The following is a 27674-nucleotide window of genomic DNA, read 5'->3' on the forward strand; positions in this document are numbered from 1 at the left end:
ATTTTTTTAATTAATAAATTTTATTTTTATATTCCCCACATTCAGCTTTTAGTCCTTACAAATCTACAAAAGCCTTTAGACTATTTGTCTCATTATTTCACCTGGTGTACAGTCTCTAAGCTATTATTCATGTGGTTCTACCACTTGAACTTTCCTCCTGTCTTTCCTATCCTTTATGACTCCTGTCATGTCCTCTGTATCCTTGAATAGTGCTTTATTTCCTTTTTGACATTATACTTATTTATAGTTTATCATGTACAACATAGCATTAAGTTTCATTGTTTGTACTGTATTTTATATGTATTATTTGTTAATTTTAGCGTACTGACTAGAATGCAAGCTATTTTAGGGGGCCTCCTGCTTTATTTCTTATGTACTCCTCTTTGGATACAAAATACTAGGTAAATTCCCACTGATTAATTCCCTTCCTTCCATATGGCCTTGGGAGTCAAGCACCTGGATGACATTTGGTAATAATTTAGTTTATCACAGTTGCTCATGTTAGGATTGTTAACCTTTATGTACCAGAGTGAGGGAGGTCATCCATAATCATTGGTATTAATCAGTGTGATTTATATTGACAGCTACAAATCCATGTGGAAATAATAATGGTGGTTGTTCCCACTTGTGTTTGATGTCTCCAGTCAAGCCTTTTTATCAGTGTGCTTGCCCAACGGGGGTCAAACTCCTGGAGAATGGAAAAACCTGCAAAGATGGTAAGAATATGGTATGGAATAAGGAAAAAAATTTTACAATTTTTAAAATTCTTTATAACTTTTTATTTCTGTAATAAACTGTAGGTTACAGTGCTTTGGGAGATTATTCACTTAATATCATAAATTTTACAAGTATTATATAACTGGAGTTTTATGTTTATGGCATGTCTTGAATATTTTATAAATTATTTTAGTATTTTAAAATTTTAGGGTGGTAGTTTTTTAAAAACAGGGTTTTTTAATGTAATGCTTTTTCTTGTGTTTACTGATTTCGTAGAAGTGAAATTCCACAAATGTCTTAGAATTGCACAAGTTAACATGACATTTTAGAATCTGTCTTGTTAGTTGTTACATAAGAAAACTGAGGGGCTGGGGAGAGATAATTTTTTATTTCCTACTGTAAAGGCCTGGACTGGCCACAGTGCAGGTTTTCTGATCCCATGCAGACTGGGTAAAGGAGGAGTCAGAGTCCTCAGTAGTTTTGCAGGTTTTTTATTTGGGGTTCAGCAGGCATATGGCAGGGAGGGGTGCTGGCTGCCAGCCTCCCAGCCCCAGCAAGTCTTTACTCTATCTGGGCTCTCTAGCGTTCGTTCTGCTGCTTCTCAGCTTCTCTTTCGGCTTCTGCTTCGGCTTCTACAGCTGCTGCTGCTGGTGTCCCCCCCGTGACGCCGCCCTTAAAAGCACAGTCTTAGCTGAATCCCATCTACCTATGCCCACACCCTATTCCAGGTGCCCGCCATCAGGCATGCATTCAGGGCAAGGATCCATCATCTATCCTGATGGCGGAAGGGTAGAAAAGCCTGATATTTTCTTTACCCTACACCTACTTTCTTTTTTCAAATCCCATAGTCATTAGTATCTTATAGTCATTGGTACAATTAATTTTTAAGGAGGTAAGTATTACTCCTTGTAAGGAATATATTTTTAACAGTAGATAGCACTTGTAAATAAGGAACCTCTGTGCAAGGAAAAGATGTATATTAACCTTGTAACTATAGTCCTTATCATGGGATACATATATTTTCTAAGAAAATGATTGAATGATACTTTTAATTGCCTTGTAATAACAAAGAATTGCTTTCAGAAGAAGGAAAAAATTCACATGGTGTTGTTTAAAGAATGTCTTTCCATACTTAACAACCTCACTACTCCTTGTCCTTACTCTCTTAATTCTGTATAGGGAGGTATACTGATTTAGGACATTTCAGGGGATTTTTGGTTTGGGAGAACACCAGTTTCCCTTTTTCTTCTTAATGAGAATGTTACTCTTCATTCTTTCCCCTATGGATCGCCATCTGGCTTTCTAGCCACCAGCAAGACCTGGTAAGAAAATTGTTATATTTAGCAGTGGCTTCTTTATCTAACTCTGAAAAGCAGAAGCCTTTATTTTGAAGTGGGTTAGAGGGTTCCTGACAAGGAGGTCAGGGAGTCAGAGAGATGGAATTGAGTCTGCGTACAGGATATTTGTCATGACTTGACATTGATAGATTATCCTTATAGTCAGAGGTGAAGCTGGCTGACTCTTGTCAGGCAGTTTCCATGGTGAACAATAATTTGGTTTCAATTTAAAACAAAAGGTTTTTGTAATGTTGTTTTTTTGTTTAAAAATGTAGGCTAACTTTAAACCAGAGCATTTATTTTAGCAGTCTTGGCCTATCTACTTCCTCCCAGCAGTGCAAATGAACACGTGCAAATGAATATTTTGAATTTCAGATACATGTAGATTATAGTATAACCTTAAGTTAGCTATTCTGTTTTGATCACCTTGCTCAAATTAACAACTTCACTTTTGAAGATTTCTATGCAAGATTTTGGGCTGGCTTTTTTTGATTTAGTTACAAGGGGCAGTGAGTTGTAAAATTATTCTTGCCTGCTGTCTGCTGTGGCATTTAGGGCTATATTTTTTTCAGGATAGACTTCATTTATAATTAGTCAAAAAATTGATGTTAAGCATTTCATTTCTCATTTTAGTAAACTCTTAATTCCATGCTTGAAGTTCTTATATGCCAGTATTTTCCTTTGGACTCTTTTCTTTGATTGAGAGGTTTTTTTTTTTTTGTTTTGTTTTGTTTTTTTAAGCTTATTTGGGTTTCAATTTTTTTCTCTTTTACTAACTTTCATAGTTAGATGATTTTTTTTGCTAGTGTTTTACCTGAACATTAAAAATTAAAATGAAAATTGAACTTTAGATCCTCATTCTCAGTTATGTTTTTTGAATATTAATTTGGGTTAAAATGTAGACTGGTTTAAAACTCAGTGAAATAAAAAAAAATCTTTATTTTCTAATATGTTTGCTAATATTTATTTAGTACTTATGTGTTGAGTACATTCCTGAGTTTTACATCTTTCCTTTAGTCCTCCCAGCAACCTTACATATAGATGATGAAACTAAACTTAGAAGTGTTTTTCCCAAGTAATTATAGACACTTGAATTCAGTTCTATTGGATCCATAGCTCTTAGTCTTTAACCAGTGTGTTACATTTATCTGATTCCCTCTCTGCTGCTGCTGCTGCTTCCTTTTCCATAGCCTTGTTTGTCCTTAATTCTATCAGGCATTGCCTTATAATTCTTTTTGTTTAAACAACTTTATATACCATAAAATTCTGCTATTTCAGGTGTATAATTCAATATTTTTTAGTAAACTTAGAATTGTGCAACCATCACAATACAATTTTAGAACATTTCAGACTCACAGATACTTGTCCTAGATTTTTTTACCTTTGTAAACATACTTCTTGAACAAAGGATCTATATAGCCTCCTTCCTCTTTTAATATTCATCTACTTAGCTTCTTAGTCATTACTTAGTTATTATTAATTATAACTTTAGTTAGCTGTTATTAATTCCAGGGGCTGTATAATGAATGAAACTAGACAGTGAATCAAAACTTAATTTGTAGAGTACAGCCTTTATAGACTTTGACCTCATGGTAGACTTAGCCTATCTTACTGTGTTGCTTTCTATATCCTCCATAAATAGACCCCATTATCCTTTTATACTCACTTGCTTTTCTATTACCCTAAGAATTATTTAACTAGAGTGTCTAAGTTTGCCTCTTTCATTTCTTTCTTCATTTATTTAACTCTGATCTAGGCGCCACTGAATTACTGCTCTTAGCCCGAAGGACAGACTTGAGACGCATTTCTTTGGATACACCAGACTTCACAGACATTGTTCTGCAGTTAGAAGATATCCGTCATGCTATTGCCATCGATTATGATCCTGTGGAAGGCTATATCTACTGGACTGATGATGAAGTGAGGGCCATACGCCGCTCATTCATAGATGGATCTGGCAGTCAATTTGTAGTCACTGCTCAAATTGCGCATCCTGATGGTATTGCTGTTGACTGGGTTGCCCGAAATCTTTATTGGACAGATACTGGCACTGATCGAATTGAAGTGACAAGGCTCAATGGGACCATGAGGAAGATCTTGATTTCAGAGGACTTAGAGGAACCCCGGGCTATTGTGTTAGATCCCATGGTTGGGTAAGATGTTCTTTGATAGAAACTTTTACCTGGTGTTTCTGTTTTCTGCAGATCTCTAAAAACATTGACAAAAAACAATATGGAGTATATGTTGGTTTCCAGTAAACAGCTCTTTAATATCTGTTCATTTTAGAATATAGTGATTGGAATAAAATCTCAAGTTGCAGAATTGCTAGATTTTTTTTCCTGAAATGTTTTGAATCCTTGTTTTCCCCCCTAAATTAAGTTCATGTTTGCTCTTTTTGGGTGTTGGCTGCAGATTTTGCTGAGGTTGCATCATTACCATGAAAAATGTAGGAAGAAATTGTTTTCGGAATTCTTTCTCTTTTCCTAGATTGAATTTTGTCCCATTTTCAGTGTTTTTAGATTGATATGACAAAGAATAAGTCTTACTTTTTATTTCTCCAAAAATACGTATGACTCAATTTCCAAAATCTATCAGATCAAGCAGTTTTACTCCTAACTTTCTGAGTACTCCTGAATGTTATTTGTTACTCTTGAGATTTAGTCTGAGAGTGAGCAGTGACATATTCTTACAATATTGTGTATATGGATGCCTTAGAGTCACTTAAACTCCCAGGATCGTAAAAGAATCATTTAGTACTGTAGGAAGAATGAGTTAGTTTGGGAATTAAGTTTACTACATGTGTATTACTACTGGGATAACCTTTTGTGTCAGATCACACACCAGCTAGAAAATTAGAGGTCTATTCAAGGAGCACTAAATATTTTTTTTTAATATTTGGTTTACTTCTATATACATTTCCTTTGTTAAGGTAACATGGGTTTACAATACTGTATATGATTTAGGGGAATAGGTTCACCCCTCCTCAGATGTGTATTACCATACCACCCCCACCTTCAAAGCACCCATAGTCATTTACCCTAGACTATTAGGGTTGCCTCCCACCCTTTGTTCCTATCTTTACTTTTCCTTCCCCTTTAGTATGCTTAATTTTGTAGTCCTATTTCTGGGCTTAGTTTTGATTTAGTTTAGCACAAAATATTTTGAAAAAACGCAATTAAAAAATAGATCTTGTTATTGGAAGGTATTTTCATTATCAGTTCTAGATAACACTGATCTGAAAATTTCCTTTGTTTATATACTTATAAATGTCATATATTCCTGGTCTATTTAATATTTAAGTCTGATGGTATTAACTGATGATACCAATGTTATATGAGGGGTGGATCTCACTTTTTGGACATCTGAAAGTTAGAATTTATTATCTGTTTTTAGCTCATTTTCTGTATACTTTATAGGTACATGTATTGGACTGACTGGGGAGAAATTCCGAAAATTGAGCGAGCAGCTCTGGATGGTTCTGACCGAGTAGTGTTGGTTAACACTTCTCTTGGTTGGCCAAATGGTTTAGCCTTGGATTATGATGAAGGCAAAATATACTGGGGAGATGCCAAGACAGACAAAATTGAGGTTTGTTTCTTGCTTTTTCATTTTAAAATCAGTTTTATAATGTTTTTTGATTGATGGCAAATTCATGCAGATTTTCTTGCCTCTTAAATTGTCTAGGTTGCCAGGAGACATCTTTTACAGAAATTTTACTCAACCTTTAGCATTCTGCTAATTAGGTATTTTCTTTCATCTAACTGTAGGACTTCTGAGTTATATTGTCATGAGAGATAGTTGTTTATCTATTTCTGTTCTTAAAAGCTTTGCGAATGAAATTTCTAGTTTGGGTAAAACCATTGCCTGAATTTCCTAGGGCAGTTTCTGCACGAACCAAATACTACATAAAATCTATCCTGAAAGAGCTATCTGGTCATGTCAGGAAAACAAAACCAACAAAGCCCATACATGTATATATATATGTATATGTAACTTTTTTTGTTGTTACTGGTTTTGGGGTAGGTGATGGCCTAGATTATTAAGAATATTACATGCAAAAACTTTATATAAAAAATTCTAACCCACATGGCGCAGCAGACCTCTCCTGACTTGCCCGCTGCTCTCCTTAGCAGTGTATTTCAGTGGATCTGCCTGTTCTGCTCTCCACTTTGTCTCTGGTGAATCCTCTTACTGGCCCCCCCACCCCCACCTATGGCTTCCACCCCAGCTCTTGTATGCATAAATAAATAAATCTTTAAAAAAAATCATCTTTTCATTTAATTTTTCAGTTGAGGTAACATTGGTTTATAACATTGCATATGTTTTGGTATAAACTTTATATCATATGAAACAATTTTTCAATTTATTCACGAGATATGTAGGAGAAAGATTAAATTAACCCAAGCTTGGGAAGAAATATTTACCAAATCAAATCATTTTGATTGTTGTTACAATTAGAATATATTCTGGTGGAAACAACTAGTGGTAAATATTTTATCAGTGCTTTTTTTGACATACATCTTTGATATTGAGTACGAAGTCTAAATTTTCCAACATTGAATTAGACTGTGCTAGAAGCCTTATGGACCATATACTGAAAACTGTTTCAATTGCAGTTTTTCCTGGGGGGTGGGTGAGAGGGATTCCATGAATTTTTAGAGAAGGAATGGGTTTAAACGGCTTTTCAAAACCACAGAATTAATCTAATAAATAGATAATATGAATTCTGGAGCATTTATTTTAGAAAGGTGATTTTGGGAGTGCCTGAGGGAATAATGTATTAAAGGGCCTTTCTTTCAGAATGGAAACTTGGAATAAGAGAAGCCCATTAGTATTCTGCCACATTTAAATACTGAATCTCTTATTCTTGCAGCTGTTTTCCATTAATAGAAATTTTTGTATAGTCTTGACTATATAAATTTCTTCCCTGTTTTTTGTGTTTTATTGCCTACTCCCTCCACCCCCCCCACTCACCCCCAATTGAATCCAAGTTAGTATGTGAATTTTTAACAGCTGGAGTGCAGTGCTAATGAGACCAAGGTTATGGGTTCACGTTTCGGACAGGCTATTAGCTTCACTTGGGTTGACGTAAGTACTGATTGCACCCCTGTTGCCAGCGCATTCACAAATGTGTGTAGTTTGTCAGCTGTGCACTGTACATGAGTGTATAGGCATTACAACTCTTAGGAAAACAATTTAAAGGTCATGTGCCTTAGAAGAATTATTGTCTCTGCATAAGGGAAGAATACATAATTTACTTGATTTAATATTTTGTGAGAATTTTGTCTTTTTTTATAGTTCAGTATGACTGATTAGAGTATAAGCACGTTTCTTACAGAGAAAAAGCACTGGATTTATTGTTTTGTAAGGAGTTTTTATATGCCATGTTTGGTCTTATCTCAGCTTTCTGTGATTGATTAGGTTGAAAACTAAGCATTTGCTTCGTACTGGGACTTTTGTACTTCATGTTCAGGTCACTTTCAGCACTTCAGATAAATTTATTCAAAATCACACACGGTTCAGGAGGAATTCAGGTTGAGAAACTAAAATTTACAAAGGTTTGGGGTGACAGTGTTTAAGAGTAAAAATGAATATGCATTATATAACAACATGTAATATTGATTAAACAGTTTGTATTCTGTTAGTGCAGTTGATCTTAAAAGTAGTTTTCATTCTGGTCTCTCTGTTCTATCTTTTTGATCTATACACGTGTATGCAGTGGTGTCAGTTGTCTTTCACCTCCCTCTTTTTCTTTGAGTGATAAAGCATACTCAAGCAGCCTTTCTGATTTTATCTTTTTTCCAGGTTTTCTGGGACATGGCTGTTGTTTGTTCTTTTTGATAGATTGTTTAGGGTTAGTGGTAAATCTTCCTTTGGATTATACACACAACTCCCCCACACTCCATTTCTTTCCCCTGGAGATTCTGATGAAGTTTTCCTAATTGAGCATTAGTGCTTTTGTCATGTTCTTTCCACAGACACATCTGAGAAATCAAGAGAGCCAGTATTATTGTTTATTCCCTTATTAACTTGCGATGATGTGTAAAATTGCTGGTTCATTACAAACTAAGGAAAGGGCACAAATCTTCATCTAACTTAATCTTGCATGATTGGGGGGATTTTCAAAAACTTATAGATTCCCTCTCTGAGAGTAGACATGGTTTTTAGGAGTAACTGCCGCTACCACTTTTTTGTCTTGCTTTACTTGATAGTAGGTGGGTTGTAGTGAACGTGCAAACTTTTGGAAAGATATAATTTAAAAAATGCTTCTTTTTCTATAAAGATTATTTGCCAGCCTCTCCTATAGCTTCTGATGCTAGGAACTGATCTGATCATAGTCTATTCACATACTCCCTTCTGGTCCCATCCTCTTAAGAAAGTTTTCTGGCTTTTGTCATGTCCAAGAATGAAAGCACTGCTTGTCCCCATATTAGAAGAAAATAGCAAATTATGGTTCCAGTAGCCTGTTTTCTTTTGTAAGACTTTTAAAAGATTTTACTTGGAATCCTACTGCCCTGTATGTGTTTATAGTACATTTGTGAAGAAAGATTGTTATTTGGTAAGCTATTTATACAATAGTAAACTCTCCGCTTTTGAGAGGGTTTTATGGAAAGAAGTTACAGTGTTCACCTATCTGCTCGTTTTGTGGAGATTTCTCAGCTTAGGTTCTCCCTGTTAAAAAAAAAAATGGTGACTTATGCAGATGCTGGATATATTGGGGAGCTGTGTCTAAAGATGAGTGAAGCCACAGAAAAGCGATGGAAACTCAGGGTTTCAGACTCAGTTTTTATTTCTAGACTACGTAGTAGAAAGAAGCAGTAGGTTTACCTGAGTTCTATAATCAGTGTCTGTAGAGGGCTGGGACACAGGATATTGCTAATGATGTCATTTTTAAAAAAGACAATCATTATATTGACTGATGTTTTAATAGAATGTGAAGATAGTTTCATTCCCCTTCTTGTCAGCTTATAGTGACCATTTAACTGTGGACATTATTTGAAAGATACATGTGGATACTTGCTTATGTTTCTGCTTTATTATGCTGAAATCATTTCATCTCTTTTACAAATAAGCCTCTAGTTTGTCTGCAGTCTGCTCCCTGACCCTGCTCAAATGTTACTTTACTTTTAGTATTCTGGTGCTTCCTGGTAAATACTAAAGCATTAGCAGAAAAGGTAATTTATGTTTTTCTGGTAGGGAAGGCCTCAAGCAAGCCTTTGTTTCTGTTTTATAAGACTGCATTAGAAGGAAGCATTTTATTTTAACATTCTCATTTTTCTTTGTCAGTTTTCACTGCCAAAATCATCTGTGGCACTGAGGGACTACATACAGTATGGTTTATTAATAGCAAATATATAATGTTGATAATTTATGTTTTTAAAGCATTTTTGTGTTATGATATAAAGTTAAGATGTATTATTAGCTTGTATTTTCTTGAGGATGATTTTCTCATTACATACTAATTCAGCTGATTGACAAAAATTAATATGATTCAAGTCAGATTTTACTGAAAATAATGTCAGTGGAATTTTTCTCACAATTTTATTCTCTCATTATATACTTTCATTTTCATTTTCCCCCCTTTCATTCCTGAGATTCTGCCAATAAATAAACCAACACCTGGTAGTTATAGGTAAAAGAGAGACTTTCTTGTCTACTTCAAGAGCATGTAAATCTGTTTTGAAACTCTTACTGTAATTTCTCTACTTTAGAGAATACAGTGTCCATAGGTAGTTTTGTCTAGCTCTAATTATATATGGCACAGCTTTGTTGGGACACAGAAATGCAGTTTATTAGACCCTAAAGTACCAAGAAATTTTGAATAAAGAGGGTATTGTGTGTAGGATATGTGTTGAAAACTTATCCTTTGGTGAGTATTCTTTCTGTTTCATATTCTAAGCCTGAAATTGCAGGGGTGCATTTTGCTCTGATGACAGTGTCCCCTTTTTTATCAATACCCTAGTAAGGAAATTTGTTTCCCAAGTATTCACATTTCTTTCAAAGGAATTTCTTTGGCATTTTTACCCTGTGTGTTGTGAAAGTCTGTTAAAACACACAAAGACCCTTTTATCATGATTTTTTCTTTTTTCTAAGAATTAATTCATCCTTAATAAATTTTAACAATGTAATCATCAGTTGTTGAGCAAAAGTTCTCCTGAGTATATGACAAAAACCAGGAAGTACTTCCTGTGAATCTTCGCCAGTTTGTTACATTGAGTTTTCCTTAAAATTGATTATACTTTGTTTTAGAGAAGTATTCAGGTAAATGAATTTAAATACTTCAATGTTTGCCCATTTTAAGACTATTTTGCTATATGACATGTATTTATGCAAATATCTAGCTTTCCCTAATCGTTTTAGTATATAATAACAGGAGAATAACATTGATAAACTCCATCATTGGATTCCTCAGCTCAGCAGATACCTGGATTTTGGGCCTATATTCATTGAGGTGTAGGCATGCTGCTGCCCCGTATTACCATCTTGCATCTGTTTAGGATATATATTATGATGCTGTATATATGAATTCTTATTTGACAGTTACCTGCTGCTGCAGTACAATTCTGGCAACATTATTTAACATGTTATAATCCATGGTAGTCAGAGTAGTACATCATCCAATTATATGCTCTGTTGTCTCATTATCCACTCTACTGTGTGCTCCAAAAAAATTACTGCAAGTGTATAATGAGAGAACTTGCTTGATGATAGGTGTAATCAAGCTTTCCTGAACTGCCACAACAAACCTTAGAGCCTCACCAAACAAGATGCTTTGCCTCACTTAGGAGTTAGTATAGTTTTATCTATGTAAATTAGGATAATCTGATGCGTGTTGGTACTTTACACACATTTTAGTGACCAAGTTTGAACTTGCACTTGAATCATTTTTCAGATGTTCTGCTGTCAAGCTTTTTTCTTCTCATGTTTTGGTATAAAGCCACTTATATGTTTGGAGGTATTTTTAGTTTCAGTCTGGTTATTTTAAAAGTACCATCTTTCTCCCCTTTGGTATTTGCACTCTTACAGTTAAGGAGTACTGATTTTAATGTCCTACTTTTTTCACCCTAATTCTTGTTTGATTTTATTACCATTTAACCTGATGACTTTAGATAATTGACATAATCTCTGGTTTTGTATTTTTGCTAGTAAGGTCATTGGAACCTTGATGATCTGTAGGTTCCTTTCAGTTACAGCATTATCTGATGTTTTTCTACTAATGTGAATCTTAAGAACAGATAATACATTCTACCTTGGGAGAATAGCTAAAAGGAAACTTATATTGCAGATGACATGAAATTTTTTTCCTCTTTAAACTTTTCCTCATTTAGTGTGCATTTAATTCCACTTACCTTTAAGAAAACTTGTATGTTACAAGTTCATAATCTTTAGCAACTCAGTTTTACTGGAAACAACCTCTGTTTGTAAGCCGTTCATTCAAATTTGGTATTGACTGGCATACAAGCAGTGCCACTATTAACATGCTTTCTAGGTTTTGAAATAAATGTTTAAAATTTACCAAACACATAAATCTTTTTTACTATTAGAGTCTATGTAAAGCATTATTTTTCAGGAGATTATTTCTCTATAGGTGGGGAAACATAGCTTTAAAGAGATTTTTATTGCTGTTAGAAAGTTTGGAAAGGGTAGGCGGTCAAGTAAAGTGAGAATCACAGTTTTGGAATTTCTTGGGTGGGAATTTGCAAAGCATTAAACACTTAACAGGGACAGGTATGTTAACTTTTTGTTTTAATGTGAATTTGTCACCAGCTATTTAAAGACTCTGTGTAATAGTAATTTGTAAAGTTATCAGAGGATTTTCCTTTACTGTTTTTCTACTTTAAGTCTAATCTACAATTAAAACATTTAGACCTGCTAGAATGTTACAATGCAGCCTCTGTAATTTTTTGTTGTTGTTGAACTCTAAAGGATTTCCTAAACTATTAATTCATTGTACTGTAGTTTGTCATAGTATTGGTTTGATTTGAAATAACTAAATTTTGGAGAAGGATTAGGATTCCTTTTATTGTACTGAAATTTTTGGTAGAGTGGTATTTATTTAGTATTTCACCTGTAATTTTGAGCTGCTGAAATCTGCGACTTCTAGCGTTTGTAAGTATGAGTGAAATTAGAGGTTCTATGCAAGCATAGCCCTTTTCAGAGTTGTTTGTTTTGTGTCCAATTGTTTTTGATTTTGAATTGATTAATGGCATGGCTTTTATATTTCGTTGAGATTTAAAATACTTGCTTCTGTGTTTTAGTGACAATGTTATCCCTAAAATATGAAGTAAAAACCTTCTGTACCACAATAGATTCCATAAGTTTACAGATAATAAGTAAACATGTTTTCTGGCTTTTCAAAATGTTGTCTTTGGATGGGAAAAAAAGCTGTTTCCAGATCTCATAAACATAAAATAGCTATGATTTCTAGATAGTGCCATATACTCACGCAGTCACTCATTCCTTGTACCCTAGGTTTTTTCTTTAAAATTTAGCAGTATTTGGTGATTTTGCTCAGGTAGCTTCTTTTGTTTGCCGAGGTTCATATAGCTTTCTATCTAGAAAGAAAAGAAAGCAATTCAGCATTCTGATCCTATGTAAAAATTTTGCAAGAGTAATATATCTTTCACCCAGTTTCATTTTATATTTATAGAACAGGAAATTAACATATGCCATTTCCATTAATTTATTGTATTTATTGATTGGAATTCTCCAGGAGGAGACAACTGTACCCTTTATTTATTAATTGTTCATATATATTAGTATGGATTCATGGATCTTTATTTTATTCTGTAGTCTATGTTTCATGATTATTGTTATACTGTTGCAAAAATTGCAACAGGCAGCTGTCAAGTTGACTCCTGTGTCCTTTCTACAAGCCTGTGTTCAAAAAAAATTGTGGTAAAAAACACATAAAATTTACTATTGTAGCCATTTCTAAGTGTGTAGTATAGTAGCTTTAACTGTATGCAAGATGTTGTGCAACAAGAACTCTTTCGTTTGCATAAGAGACTCTGTAAATCTCTTGAGCAGCTCTTTCCCTCTCCTACTCCCTGACCACCATATTACTTTCCATTTCTTAAGAGTTTGTCTTCTTTAGATAATTTCATGTAAGTAGAATCATGCAGTATTGTCTTTTTTATGACTGGCTCATTTCACTTAGAGCGCCCTCCCCATCATCTGTGCTATAGCACATAACAATTCCCTTCATAAAGGCTTTGTAATCATTGTAGGTAGAGACCACATTTTCATTGTTCATTCTTCTGTAGAGAGACCTGCAGGTTGGCTTCACCTCATGACTGTTGTGAATAACATGGCTGTGCAAAAAGCTCTTTGAAATTCTGTTTTCAGTTCTTTTGGATATAAACCTAGAAAGTGGGGTTGCTAAAAAAAAAAAAAAAAAAAGAAAGTGGGGTTGCTTGGTCATGTGGTACTTTTATTTAAAAAATTTAAAGGAGCCCCCATCATTTTAAAGGCTTTTCTGGAACAACAGCCTCATTTTATATTTCTCTTGTCTCAGTCCTAGAATCAGCTGTTCTAAGGAGCCCAGGCTCTTTTTAATGAAGAATGGTATTTTAAAACCATTATTTGGGTATAAGGCATGCTCATTGGTTTTGGAGTAATTTGCTTTCTAATACTAAGGTGTTAATGTGGACTGTTTTTCCTACTCAGATTCCAAAAGTTTTTATTTTACCTGTGCTTGAAGTGAATGAGAGTAACAGGACAGTTTCTTCTAGTTAATATGCTAACACTTGCCCTTTAGGGCTTAGTGAGACTTTAGGACTGTGAGGCTCTCAGAAGTGTCTCATGGAGTGCAGGTATAATTGAGCAGGGTGTTGGCAGTATCCATATTGATGCTTTCACTTGGAACTGTCCTCAATTTTACAGTTTTCCTGAATAATTAATATTTTATTTATTTATTATTTTGAAAGATTGATTTATTTATGCATGCATACAAGAGCTGGAGTGTAGGCCAGAGGTGTGGGGGTGAGTGTGAGGAGGAAGTGTGAGAGGATTCACCAGAGATAGAGTGGGGAGCAGAACAGGTGCATTGACTGAAATACACTTCTGAGGGGAGCAGTGGGTGAGACAGGAGAGGTCTGCTGCGCCATGTGGGTCACCTCTCTCGCCGGGAATTGAACTCATGTTGCAGTGGCTGCAGGTATCTTCATAGTGCTGTGTGTAACCCCTTGCGCCACCAATAATTATTGGGAGGACCAATAATTCATATTTTATAAAGTTTTTATCATAATAGCAATTCTTCATCTGTACAAAATATAGTAAATGGAAATGTTTAATAATTCTCAACACGATTCCTATATTACAAAATTCTCCAGTGCCACTATGATACTTTAATTTTTTTCATATTACAAATCACTTGTATTTACTCGGATTTAAAATGTCTTCAAATTCGTTAAAAGGCCTTGACTGTAACTGGCCTCAGTGCTCTCTTAAAGAGGCACATGGCATCCCTTCACTTCCCCGACTGGATCCCCAGCATTTCTTTTCACTGTCAGCTAAATGAAATTCTGCATGGATATATATTTTATTTTTTTTAAATGCCATTTCTGTGAGATTGTATTTTACACCCTGTGTAGTTTATCAGTCAGCTCCCAGTGATACCTGTTTGTCTTGTTTATTATGTAAACTTTTACTGATCGCTTCTTTTGGATATTGGCTGGAGTGTTAGAAAAGGAATGGTTCATTGTGAGCATAATTTAAGTTTCTCTGTGGAACTTTATAGCATTCCCACTCCAGCTCATGTTATGATGGGTGCCTGTCTGTCCTATTGTCATGTATTTCTTAAACGTGTCTAGTCTAGTGAAGTTGCATAGCAGCAACTTTGGTAGCAGACTGGCTGCATTCCAAGATTTCATAGGTCTTGACATTTAATGAGCTGATGAAACTGCTCAAAAAACCAGATGGTAATGTCTATGAAAGGTTTGCCTTTACCTCCTCTATGTGGAGATAGTGTTCTAGTTAGTATATAACTATTTCCTTTTATATCCTATATATTCAGCATGATCTGCAATATTTGGGGATGCCTCAGAATGTTAAATACATACCACAGTGTGGTTGAAGGAGCTGAAACCCCTGGAGACTCTGGTTGAGGTTTGGAGGTAGATCTTAGAAGTGACAGAAGCCTAATTTCAGTTTAACTAATTAAGCCACTCTGAGGTAATACAGTAAAGCACACTCCTAAGAGTTGCCAGAAGATTTAATTAGTGTTGGCTCAACTTTGAAAGCTTAAGGATAATCTTTTGGAATCACCTAAAATAGTTCATTTGTTCTGAGCTCAGAAGATACAAACAAGCTTTTACCAGGATTTGTGTTGTTTTTTTACCATGAAGAGCTTAAAACCATATTTAAAACCTGGTAACCTATCCAAAACTGTTACTTGTTGGGTATGAGACAGGTAATACTGACTTTGTTAAGACAAAGTAGCATGTTCTTGCTTCACTATGTTGCTTTTATCCAGCATAAAGAGGTTGTGAGGCTAGTAAAAGAGTAATATTTAGGGGGAGAAGCTGTTTTTTGGGTATTTTTCTCAACTCTGTAAAAGTAGTTGAAGTAAATAGATTTCTGAAAGAAATGCTGGGCTCTATATAAAGGGAACTGTATGGTTATTCAGATGTAAAGTTTTACATTCAGAATTTGTTTAAGATGTGATCCTTTAGGGCCTCTCTGGTGGCGCAGCGGTTGAGCACTGGGTGGTGAAGCTGCCCGCAGCCTCTGCAGCGCCCGTTCGATCCCCGGCTGCTCCCCGGCCACCAGAGAAGGGTTCCACATGGCGCGCAGACCTCTCCTCTCCTGCCGCCCGCTGCTCCCCTCAGCAGCGTACTTCGGTCCTTCTGCCTGCTCTGCTCCCCGCTCTGGCTCTGGTGAATTCTCTCACCCTCCCATGCTTCTGACTGTACCCAGTGCTTGTATAAATAAATAAATAAATCTTAAAAAAAAAAAAAAAAAAAACACACACACAAAAAAAACAAAAAACTCTACTGTTAAAAAAAAGTCTTTAAAAAAAAAAAGATGTGATCCTTTATTGCTTTAGAATACCCTTATGATTGCTTTCCATATTACATCAATAAGAGATATAAGAGCACTTATTAATAGCAGTCATTGTTGTTATATTCAGGTGCCCTTGGACCTTCTCATTGTCTTTCCTCTTCTTAAAAAAAAAAAAATTATGGAAAATTTCAGACATCCAGAGAAAATCAGAGTAGAGGCTCTCATGAATCACCTAGCATCAGCCATTATCAGTGCATTGTCAGTGCTCTTAAGGGGAGTGCCAAGTAGATGGCAGAGGTGGATTTTCTATCAGTAACTTGGCTTTAATACTTGTAACTTGGGATGACTTGAAAGAAATTAAAGAATCAGACATTTGTCCCTGTTGTTACAATTCTCAGCTAGAAACTTGCAACTGTGATTTAAGATTTAGAAAAGTGAACTTTATTAAATTTTTTAATCAGAAATCATTTTTGAAGTAATTTTAAGCCATATTAGAATTAGGTGGAGTATAGCTGAGGAGGAAGAAAAGACCAAATGGAAGACCTTTAATTGTGACTTTGATGGCTCTTAGGGCATCCTGAGGTGGCAGGTGTAAGAGGGGACAGAGATCTAATCTAAAAATGGAATAAGTTATTTTTATTGTATGCTGTATAGTTACCATCATGAAAATCTAATCCAGCACCATCCTTTATGGTAGCCAGAAGCCACATATAACTATGGAACACTTAAAGTGAACTGAAAAATACATACTAAAAAGACCAAATATGAGAAAAACGACGACAAACTCTAAAATCTCATCAACACAGTTTTTAATATTGATTACTTGTTGAAATAAAAATACATTTATTTTTGTTGAAATAAAATAGAATTTTAAAATTCATTTGATCGGTTCCTTTTCACTTTTTAATATCTGGCTATTAGAAAATTTAAAATTACACCCATGATTCACACTTGTGGTTTCCATTTCTCTTGGATAGCACTGTACTAGACCCAACCCTGTTATAAAAACTGTGATAAGAGCAGAAAGATAGGACATTAAGGAAATAGTACTTATAAAATTACATTTAGAAAGTCTTTAGCACATCTTAATTATGCTATTTAATTTGAAATAGATGAGATACAGCTTGTTTTATGTGCGCCTCTTTAAACCCACCCACCCTTAAAAGGAAAGACTTACAGTTTATTCTTTTAAAATGAGAGAATAAGGAATAGCTGGAAGGGACCTAATGCTGTAGTAGGTAAAATTATAAAATCTTTAGTTGTGATTTTCCAGGTACTATTTTGTAGTTTCTGGCCACTACTAATCAAATGACCTTCTTAAGACCTTCGTTACATTTGTTGTTTGAACAAATAGAGCTAAAAACTTTTTTTTTATAATTTGTCCTTCTTCCTGAGACTCTTGCTTGTGCTTAAAGCCACGATAATATTGATCCAAACCTCAGTTTTGTACAGGGACTGGCATGAAGATCTGCAAAGCATTTCTGAGCTACAGTCTTCTTGTGCAACTCTGAAATCCAAAAATCTCTCAAAACCAAAAGTTGTTGATTTGGTTGGTAGAAAATTTGACCTAAAGCAGTGTAACAGTATTTGTAGTCTTTTTTCCAGTTTGAGGGAATATTTATATATTTTGCTGTAAAAATATTAACATGTTTGGCAAAGAAGTGCTGCCCTGGACTTTCAGATAAGGGGATTTAAACCTCCATTACCATCCCACAGGAACTGAAAATATTTCATTAACCATAGTTCTCAATATATTTAAAACAAGGTATTTATCTTTAGCACGTCTGAACATAGTGACAGAGCTAAATGAATTCTTCCCCAAATATTGCTCTGTTGTGTCTCTTTCCAGAAAGCGCTTTCAGAAGCTTCTTGTTTTCTACAGTTCTCCTTATTCTGAAATTTCATACCTGCCATAGGGTGGTATCTGCCTGATGCTGTCTCCTGTGAGTCCCTTTGTGTTCTCTACTTTCAAAGCATTTCTTTCAAAGGCATCCTTTCAGTCAAACAAGACATCCTTAATGCTGTGTCTTAACATGTGTTATTTCTTTTGTGCTGGAAAATCCTTTTCTCTTTGTCAAAATTCTTTTGATTCTTTCAGATGGATTTGAATAGTTTCCTGAAGTTTTTCCTGATAGCTGTAGGCCAGAGAAGAGTATCTGTGTATGGTTTTAATGTAAATATAGTTTACCTCCCCAAATAGATTGTAACCCCTTAGCTAGAAGATAATTTGTTACAATTCATCATGATATCTTTTATAGTGATTTGTACTCTCTAGATATGTTTATTATGTTCTTTGATTTGGTGGGTGGAAGTGGGAGTTGGTAGTCTCAATGAGAGACTGGTAGAGCCAATTTAATTGTCAAACTGTTTATTATGTTAGCTACTTTTCCTCTAGTAAAAGGAAACAATGGGGTTGGAAATGGGAATAAGGCAGCAGCAGCCCTGTGTTTTCCAGCAGTTGCTAAGATATAGAAAGGTTTGTATTGGTTTCGTTATCAGTTTAATTGTGTGTATTTTATTGCTACATATTCTTTTATATCTTTGTATTAAATTTTACTTTGATGCAGTATGATGTATTAAATTAATTAAGTGTAGTCATCTAGATAGAGCTTTTAGGGAATAAACATTTTACTAAAATAATTTTAAAAGACAAGTGCCAGCATTTATTATATGTCTGACACTGTACTATATATTAATATTATTTTATTTAATTTTAAAATAATTCATTAATTTTTTCTCCTGACTTTGCTTGTGGAAAATTGCATAAGCAAATCCCAGGGAGTGATACAGCTTTTATTTGAAATCCAGATCTAATACTGTGACAATATTATTTGCTAATCATGAGAAATTTTTAGGAGCCAAAGAATGAAGGATAACTGCTAATGGAAGATTCTGAATTGTGTAAACTAAAGGGATCTTTTACAATTGTGCTTTTATTATTTTTCTCACTGTGATTTTCAGTTTGATTCTTGCCCATTCATTATCCAAATTCATATTTAATCAGCTATCTTTTGTTTAAGTTGTTCATTTATGAAAATGAATAAAGATAAATGTTGCAGGGTCATATAGCTGAAGAGAAAAGAGTTGCTTCTGTAATATTTTTGAACTAGAAATTTAAATTTTACTTTTAAAAAGAATTTCAGAAGGCCAATATTTGGTCATAATAATCAGCAAAATTAGTGTTAATTTATTGAATGTAGGATAGTGCAGAATAATTGATTTAAGATAATATTGAAATAGAGATAAAATCAAATAAAAAATGTTTAAGCTTTAAAAAGGGTAGTATTTTAGAGTTTTATAATTGAGAATATTTAGCACTTTGTTTAAGAGTCTCTCTGATAGGATGAACTCCCCCTACTTAAGAACATAGATTCAGGGTTAGGTATATGACATTTCAGAGGTGGTAATAGTACATTTTCTGGAAATGCAGTTGGAAATACTGCTATTCAAACTGATAAGGCATCAGATTAGAACTTAACATTGTTGTAATTTTTGTACATAAGGTAATAGTAGAAGCCATCAAACTTTATGGTCTTTTTGAAGGGTATTTTACAGAGAACAGCCCAAGACATCTTGGAAAATATCCAACCAGATTTGGAAGAGGTTGGAATCAGTTGGAATCAATGAAATAAAAAGATAAAAAGCAGTTCTGGCTGTAGTAAAAGAAACATGATCATATTGTGCCGTAAGAATCTGATTGTAGAACTTTATTGGGTGGTTAAGAATATCAAACATTAAGGGCCTCCCCGGTGGCACAGCGGTTGAGCGCTGGGTTGCGAGGCTGCCCTCAGCCTCTGCGGTGCCGGTTCAATCCCCGGCTGCTCCCCGGCCACCGGAGGAGGGTCCCACATGGCGTGCAGGCCACCGGAGGAGGGTCCCACATGGCGTGCAGACCTCTCCTGCCGCCCGCTGCTCCCCTCAGCAGTGTCCTTCGGTCCTTCTGCCTGCTCTGCTCCCTGCTCTGGCTCTGGTGAATTCTCTCACCCTCCCGCGCTTCTGTACCCAGTGCTTGTATAAATAAATAAATAAATATTTAAAAAAAATAAGTATGAAAAGTTTAAAAAAAAAAGAATATCAAACATTAAAAAGATAAAGAGCACAAGAACTGAGACAAGTAAGAATGTAGTCATTGACCATTTTCAGTAGAATTATTTCAACTGAGTTGTGATTGGAAGCTGAGTAGGAAGTTAAGGGAGTGAATAGTAAGAGATTGAGGCAGTTCTGACATCACATTAAAAAATATGATAGAATTATTCACGGAATCATTCAGCTTTTAAACTTTCTTTCCAAAATGGAGGAATTTGTAATTGTGCTAAAGGCAGAAAGGAAGGACCCCATGGAAAAGGAGAAATTGAAGCTTTTGGGAGGAATTTTTTTTAAGAGGGGATAGAGGAAAACTAAAGTCAAGCGTTAATCTTCATATTAGAATGGAGGCAGAAGTACATAGTTATAAGGGTAAGCTCCCACATAAAATCCTACTTCTCTAAATTATGTGTCTTAATAAATGAATGATTTTCACCTTAATCAGTGTATTCAGGCCAGAAATTCTTGGAGCTCTGCTTCTAGGAAGAATTAGGAATATATCCATTCTCTGATAGTATGAATTTTTACATGGATTTAAAATTTGGGCAAGAACACCTTTCATTTAGTGTATGAGGATAAATGAAAAATATACATCTTTGTAAAAACAGAAAATACACATTTGTGTTTCTGTTTTTACAAAGGTTGAGTGTCTTAAGAAAATCTGTGTAACTGAGATTTTTAGTTTGTCATTGACATTTTAAAATGTGGATTCAAAACTTTTATATAGAGATGATTATAGTAATCAGGGTAACCATTAAAATATGGTTTCTTTCTTAATCAGAATTGTTCTTTGTTTCTTTATATGACTTCTGCCCTAGTCCTCTCAGTTTAGGTAGTTTTTCTACAATTGGGAAACACTCAAACTCTAGTTTGAAAAATCAGGGGTTTAAAGTAAACACTTTAAAATTTAAGGTTAAAAGAACATGTAAAATGTTTTTAAGGAATAGGTGCAGAAATGGAAAAGGATAGTCCTTCTTGTTCTTATCTTATTTATAATGGTATATTCACTTCATCTTTCTCCTTTGAAAAATTATGTAACATATTTTTAAAGTACTTTGCCAGGCTCTATAATAATAGCTGTGAAATAAACATAAGTGAGCGAAGTAAGCTTCCTGCTCTTCTAGAGCTCCCATTCTAGTTAGATATGTGAACAAATAATTAACTCTCTTTCTCTGCTTAGTTCTTTTACTTTGAAGCACCAAAGTGACTTTTAAATATTACATGGACATCATAAAATATATCCAGTAATGGTCTGTTGAAAGTATGAATGTAAAAGATCTAAATCATATTTTAAGGAGAAAATATTATTAATAATAATATTAAAAAGTAAAGTAATAATTGAAGTAGTATTTCTTTCTAACTATGTGTCTGACTTAAAAACTTTCTAATAGATTTATATAGTAGGCTTAATAAAGCACTTTGGTAGCTGATGTTGTTATAGAGCAACCCCGATATTAAACGGGTTCTTGGCTGTGGGTCCTCACCCGCGCGCTTTAAAGGGACTTATGAATACTCTACTACAGACGCACACAAAAGGGTTAATAAAAGGTTTATTTACAAGAGAAAAAGAAATAAGGAAAATGTACAACTCAGGGAGAAAATAGGAAAATAAAGTCTTTAATGCGTCCTACCCGATCCGAGGACCTGGAAACCCAAAGTCACTCTCCGAGCTGGCCGGAAGCTGCAAGCTGGCCGAGCGCCAAAAATGGGGGATTTCCCCAAAGCCCACGTGTCTGCCTTTTGTATCCACCTGGCTGCTTAACCCCACCCTCAGGTCCCAGCCACCTTCCCTTTGGTGGTGATGGGATTTGGAGTTCCCAGTGTCTTTGGCTTTGACCTGGGGTGGGGGTGGAGTCCACAAAGCCTATATGGAATTTGCTTTGGGACATCCTTTTCCCCCTAACAATGTGAAAAGATGAACATCTAATATAATCCGTCTTCCATCAGCTCTAAGTCAAATATTTATCGATATTTTCAAGTGGAAATACAATGACAGCACAATTTTGCTTGCTCAAATTTTCAGTACTTTGTTTCCAAGATTTGACTGTTCTTGGAAGGTCATCAGTGTTTGACAATTTTTGAAGAGAGAGATAAAGTCACATCTGGTTGTCATTCCTTTTAGGCAGTCAGTATTGACTTAGTGGAATATTTCTTACTGATTTTATGGGTAAATATACTAATACTTGCATTTAAGAGTACATCTAATACTGGGGGCAGATATTGTTTGCGTGTACATGTTTTTAATACCACAGAAACATTTCCGAAGGCTAATTTTCCAGGCACACAGGCTACTTTAAATGATAGGAATGGTCTCAGTTTGGGATTTTGAAGTTCATGCTTTAGAAGATTTATACCATCTTTTAGAACAGATAAGTAGATGTTGCTAAAATGTCAAAGAATCAAGAGACACTTATGCCACCTCTGGGGAAATTGCTGATGTTTATAGTATCTGCTTCTGAATGAACGTAATGATTTTGCTATAGAGTGGTTAGGAAAAGTATGTACATCTTAAGTTACTTGAAATTTAGCTGCAGAAAATGTCATACACTTAGTTTATTTTTGTGATTATTACCTTAGAAAAGTGAGAGATTTATTGAGAGGCCTTCAGAAATTTTAAACAAAAATAGTGAAATTAAACATAGACTGAATGGAAGGAATCCTAAAAAGGCAACATCTTCTTACAGCCTGTGTGACCTTTCATTAATTTCCATTTCTTTTGATTTTAAAAATGTAAAACTTTCAGGATAAAAAAGGACATGTAATAAAATATGTAGGAAGCTACATCATAATTTGAAATCAAACTTAAGGTTAGCTGCTATTGTATTTTTAATAAAAATTCATTTTTATTTAATAACATGCATACTAAATCTGATATTGCCAGGATTTTTAGGAGGAAGGATAATAAGAGATTGGAAAATAGAGGTAAAATAAGAGTTTTTATTGAGTGTTTGAAATCATTCTTATTAAATCAGCATGTTGTCATTTTGTGAAAGCATTGTAATAGGAACAACTAAGATGCACTTTTGGATTTTGATATAACAGTTGAATTTGTCATTTTTTACATCATTTGAGTAGGTACACACCATTTACTCTTCCTTCTCTTAAACTTGAAGGTTATGAATACTGATGGTACTGGGAGACGAGTACTGGTGGAAGACAAAATTCCTCACATATTTGGGTTTACTTTGTTGGGTGACTATGTCTACTGGACTGACTGGCAGAGGCGTAGCATTGAAAGAGTACACAAAAGAAGTGCAGAGAGGGAGATCATCATAGATCAGCTACCAGACCTCATGGGCCTCAAGGCCACAAATGTTCATCGAATTATTGGTAAGTAATTCCAAAATTCTGTGAGAAATGGAAGCCAGAAATGAGAAAAGATGGGAGATACTCAGCACCGTGTGTCAGTGTAAATTATTGATGTTTAGAGGGAATGTGGAAATGTTAAGCCTTTCTAAACCAGAAGAGGGAATTTTCAGCATTGGCCCAGTTTTCTGGATACATAATTTGAATTGAAGAGACACACTACACACACACACACACACACACACATACACACCCTTTCATTCAGTAATTCAATCCTGTTGTATGAATAACATACTTTAAGGCTTACTATGGGCACAAAGGAAAGTATTTTACCATACTTTTATTCCCAGTGGATTGGCATGGGGTTTTGATATGGTGTTTTCCTTCTTGACTGATTCATTCATATTAACCTCACCTGATGGTCCCCCACTCCCTGCAGGTCAACATATTGATGCCCACTTATTATGGACACCTGATTGGCATAGTGCATGATAGCCCAAAACTCCTGGACTCAAGTGATGCTCATGCCTCAGCCTCTTGAGTAGCTGGGATTATAGGCAAACAGCTGGGACTACAACTGCATGCCATCATGCCCAGCTTTTTATTCTCTATTAATCCTTAGGGTGTTTGTTTGTGAGATTAGAATTGAAATTCTAGATTTGGGAGCAGATACAACAATAGGTCTTTGTGAACCAAATTTTTCGTCATTTTAAAGTGAAAAATGCGTTTTGTGTCTTTATATGTATGCCCTATTTCTTTTTATAATTATCTTTTAGGTACCAACCCTTGTGCAGAAGAAAATGGGGGATGTAGCCATCTCTGCCTCTATAGACCTCAGGGCCTTCGCTGTGCCTGCCCCATTGGCTTTGAACTCATCAGTGACATGAAGACCTGCATTGTGCCTGAGGCTTTCCTTTTGTTTTCACGGAGGGCAGATATCAGGCGAATTTCTTTGGAAACTAACAATAATAATGTGGCCATTCCGCTCACTGGTGTCAAAGAAGCTTCTGCTTTGGATTTTGATGTGACAGACAACCGAATTTACTGGACTGATATATCGCTCAAGGTTAGCAAAAGAATTAGAATATTAAAACAGGGAACTAAAAGGAAGTGCTAGAACTTCTAAGTCTTCATGCTGTAATCAACTTCCCTCATTAAAAGGTATAGCTTAACAAAAGCCCTGGTTTTTAAAGGGAGTCAAGGGCAAGGCCATTTTAGTATTATTAAGTGCCTTTTATTATGAAGTACTTGAGTGTTCTAATCTATAAGATATAAAGTGCATTATTCCATTTAAAAATGATGAGAGACATTTCCTACAATTAGTTGAGTAAGCACACATACACAGAAGTGGCTTATAGAAACTTGACTCAACCTATTTTAAACAAAATTTTGGGATTGAAGTAGAAATTGCCATTTATGTTACAATATATCTATTTTCTTTTTCCTCAAATTAATAACAAAAAGATACTGAGTTAGTAAGATGGCATTTTCTGACCAGAAATTCTGAAGAATCTTTCCTTTTTCAGATTGTTTTGGGCTTGTTTCAGATGACTGTGTAAAATTTTGTCTAACAGGCAAAAAATTATTTGTAGTAGAGTTAAAGTTGGATTCTTGTGATATTTGGTAGAATTTACTAGGTGATTAAATAAATGAAGTAAATTAATAAATCTTAGTTTTATTGTGTGGCCTTGTAAGGTTCTTCATCTTGAAAAAAGATAATAATGCCTGTTCTCTCAAGGCTATGGTGAGGAATAAATAAAAAATATATGTACCCAACGTACTAAGGGAAGTACTTGACCAGAAATAGCAGCCATTGCTAATGACTTGAATTAAGATTATTTAAAATTTCAGGGGTCTCAAAGCTATGGTAGTAATACATGATAGCGTGTGCACTTTATAAGAGATAAGATTATTGAAATCTTTTCAGATAGACACAATGACATGGCATATTCTCAAGCACTTTAAGAAAACTAATAGTGAAGAGTCTGCAATATTCTGGTTATATCCTTTTCAGTTGATTACTAATAAATTTTAAAAGAAAAATCATCTTATTAAAATAAATTTGGGTCCTTAAGAATTTCAAAATTTTCTTCCTGAAATGACAATAAAATTTGAGATCACAGTTGCATTTACTAGAGATTGACGTCAGTGTTTTTCTGTGCTTGTAAAATATGTGAATTTTATTAAGAAATGGTATGCCCCTGATTCTCAGGTTCTCCCAACCATTAAAAAATAAAGTAAACCAACTATTCTTTCTGGATAGTGTTTTGTGTCATGTAATTTTTTTGTTAAATCTTATTTTTGCAGACCATCAGCAGAGCCTTTATGAATGGCAGTGCACTGGAACATGTAGTAGAATTTGGCTTAGATTATCCAGAGGGCATGGCGGTAGACTGGCTTGGAAAGAACCTGTACTGGGCAGACACAGGAACAAATCGAATCGAGGTGTCAAAATTGGATGGGCAACACCGACAAGTTTTGGTGTGGAAAGACCTAGATAGTCCCAGAGCTCTTGCATTGGACCCTGCAGAAGGGTAAACATCTTTATGTGTGAATTCTGTGCAGCTACCTTGACTTGGCCTAGTTATAGATTATAGACTCTTGATGTCTTAGATGATAGTAAATAATATGAAGTAATATTTAGTAATTAAATAATAGGTGTTAATAATCTTAAATAATTAATATTTAATTAAACATAAATAATAGTATTTGTTAAGACAACCATAGTCTTCATTTTAAACCCATTAGATGAGATTTCATGGATGTAGAATTAGTAATTATAGTAAATCTCACTTTTATCATTATTAGCATTGTGTGAAGAAAGAATAGTGACATAGATTAATAATTAAATATTACCGATCATATTCCTATACTCAGTAAGCAGCTGTTGTATTAACAATATCATCAAATCTGTATTTGCTAGCACTCTCTCCCAAGTTGTGTGCTAAGAGATAATTGCATTAAAATTCCATTTTAGAATATTCTTTCATTTAAAATGGATGATTAGTTTGATCATTATTACGGCATGGCAATAATTGCTTATTAAGCGATAAATTGTCTGTATAACCAGTTTTCAAGGGTATGTGATGTTTCTTACATGATTCAGTATGTTTTAAAAAGTCAGCAACTTCAAAATGGAAATTGAAGAACAATTTCACTTACAAAAGCAAAGTTATTAATGTAAACAGATAAGTATATCTATCATTTATTAAAAAGTTATCTTGAAATCACATTAATTCCATGATTAGCTCATTAGCTATATAGTTATAAGGCAATATCAAAGATAGTTTTTCTGTGCTGACATGTTGTGGTTGGATTATAGTGATCTTTACTCTAAGCATTAGTTACGAGACAGATAAATTTAGTAGTTGAGGCTAAAGACTCTCGTTTATGTGGCTGCTGGCAACTGTGAAATGTCTCTCACAGTTGTTTCTCTTTGGCTCTTGTGTTGAGCATGTGCCTGTCATCTGACAAGTACAAATGCAAACAAAGCCTGAGACCAACTTTAATTTTCAGAAAAGCATATTCATACTTTGCTACCAAGTCAACTGTCAGCTGACAGGCTGATGAGTGAGTATGTGTACTCAGGTATTTGGTGAGAGCTGGCAGGTAGCATTCAGAGTATGTCAAACCTTAGCACCTTACTAGTTTAGTTAAAAGGACATATGATTAAGGATTTAGATCTAGTTCTGCTATGTGACTGGCTTTAAGACATTCTACTAGACAAATCATTTACATTTCTTTTGGTGCTGTGACCTACTCATCTGTAAAAAGCCTGTATTGTAGGCTGCTCTGTGGTTAAAGTGGAAAATTCAAAAAATAGTAAAATAAAAGCAAAAGAATATTCCAAAATTTCATAGGGATTCTAGTAGCAGTATTTAGTGCCCAGCAGACATGTTAAGGGGTAAATCATTTCTCTTAAATATATGTTTTCTTGGAATGTGTAACCAAATTCATTTTTAGACTTAGCTTTTAACTTCAGGTAAAGGCTATTTTTATCTTTGATATACTCTGCAACTTGTTTTTGGGGAGAGTTGGTTACACAAATCAAAAAGTAGGCTTAAGTTAAAAACATTCAAATTACTTATATTTAGAGATACATAAAGATATTTTATTCAGCAGTGAACCAGATCCTTTTTTTTTTAAATAATAAATTTTATTTTTATATTCCCCATACAATTGCAACCCCCCCATTCTGACCCCAATCCCTCCCCTCCCGCCCCT

General features: G+C 34.7%; 1 protein-coding gene across 2 annotated transcripts in view; it reads left to right on the plus strand.

Annotated features, from left to right (window-relative positions):
• The window catches only part of LRP6 (LDL receptor related protein 6), a 126920-nt gene that overhangs the window by 55688 nt on the left and 43558 nt on the right, over positions 1-27674 (plus strand). For both annotated transcript variants that reach the window (XM_037514343.2, XM_054696444.1), the window contains exons 5-10: positions 585-716; positions 3811-4207; positions 5471-5642; positions 23258-23474; positions 24227-24516; positions 25758-25984. In XM_037514343.2, the coding sequence (XP_037370240.1) occupies positions 585-716; positions 3811-4207; positions 5471-5642; positions 23258-23474; positions 24227-24516; positions 25758-25984 (1435 nt within the window). The remainder of the gene's footprint in view (positions 1-584; positions 717-3810; positions 4208-5470; positions 5643-23257; positions 23475-24226; positions 24517-25757; positions 25985-27674) is intronic.

Source organism: Talpa occidentalis, unplaced genomic scaffold (assembly GCF_014898055.3).
Source record: "Talpa occidentalis isolate TD23 unplaced genomic scaffold, MPIMG_talOcc4v2.1 talOcc4.16, whole genome shotgun sequence".
NCBI lineage: Eukaryota > Metazoa > Chordata > Mammalia > Eulipotyphla > Talpidae > Talpa > Talpa occidentalis.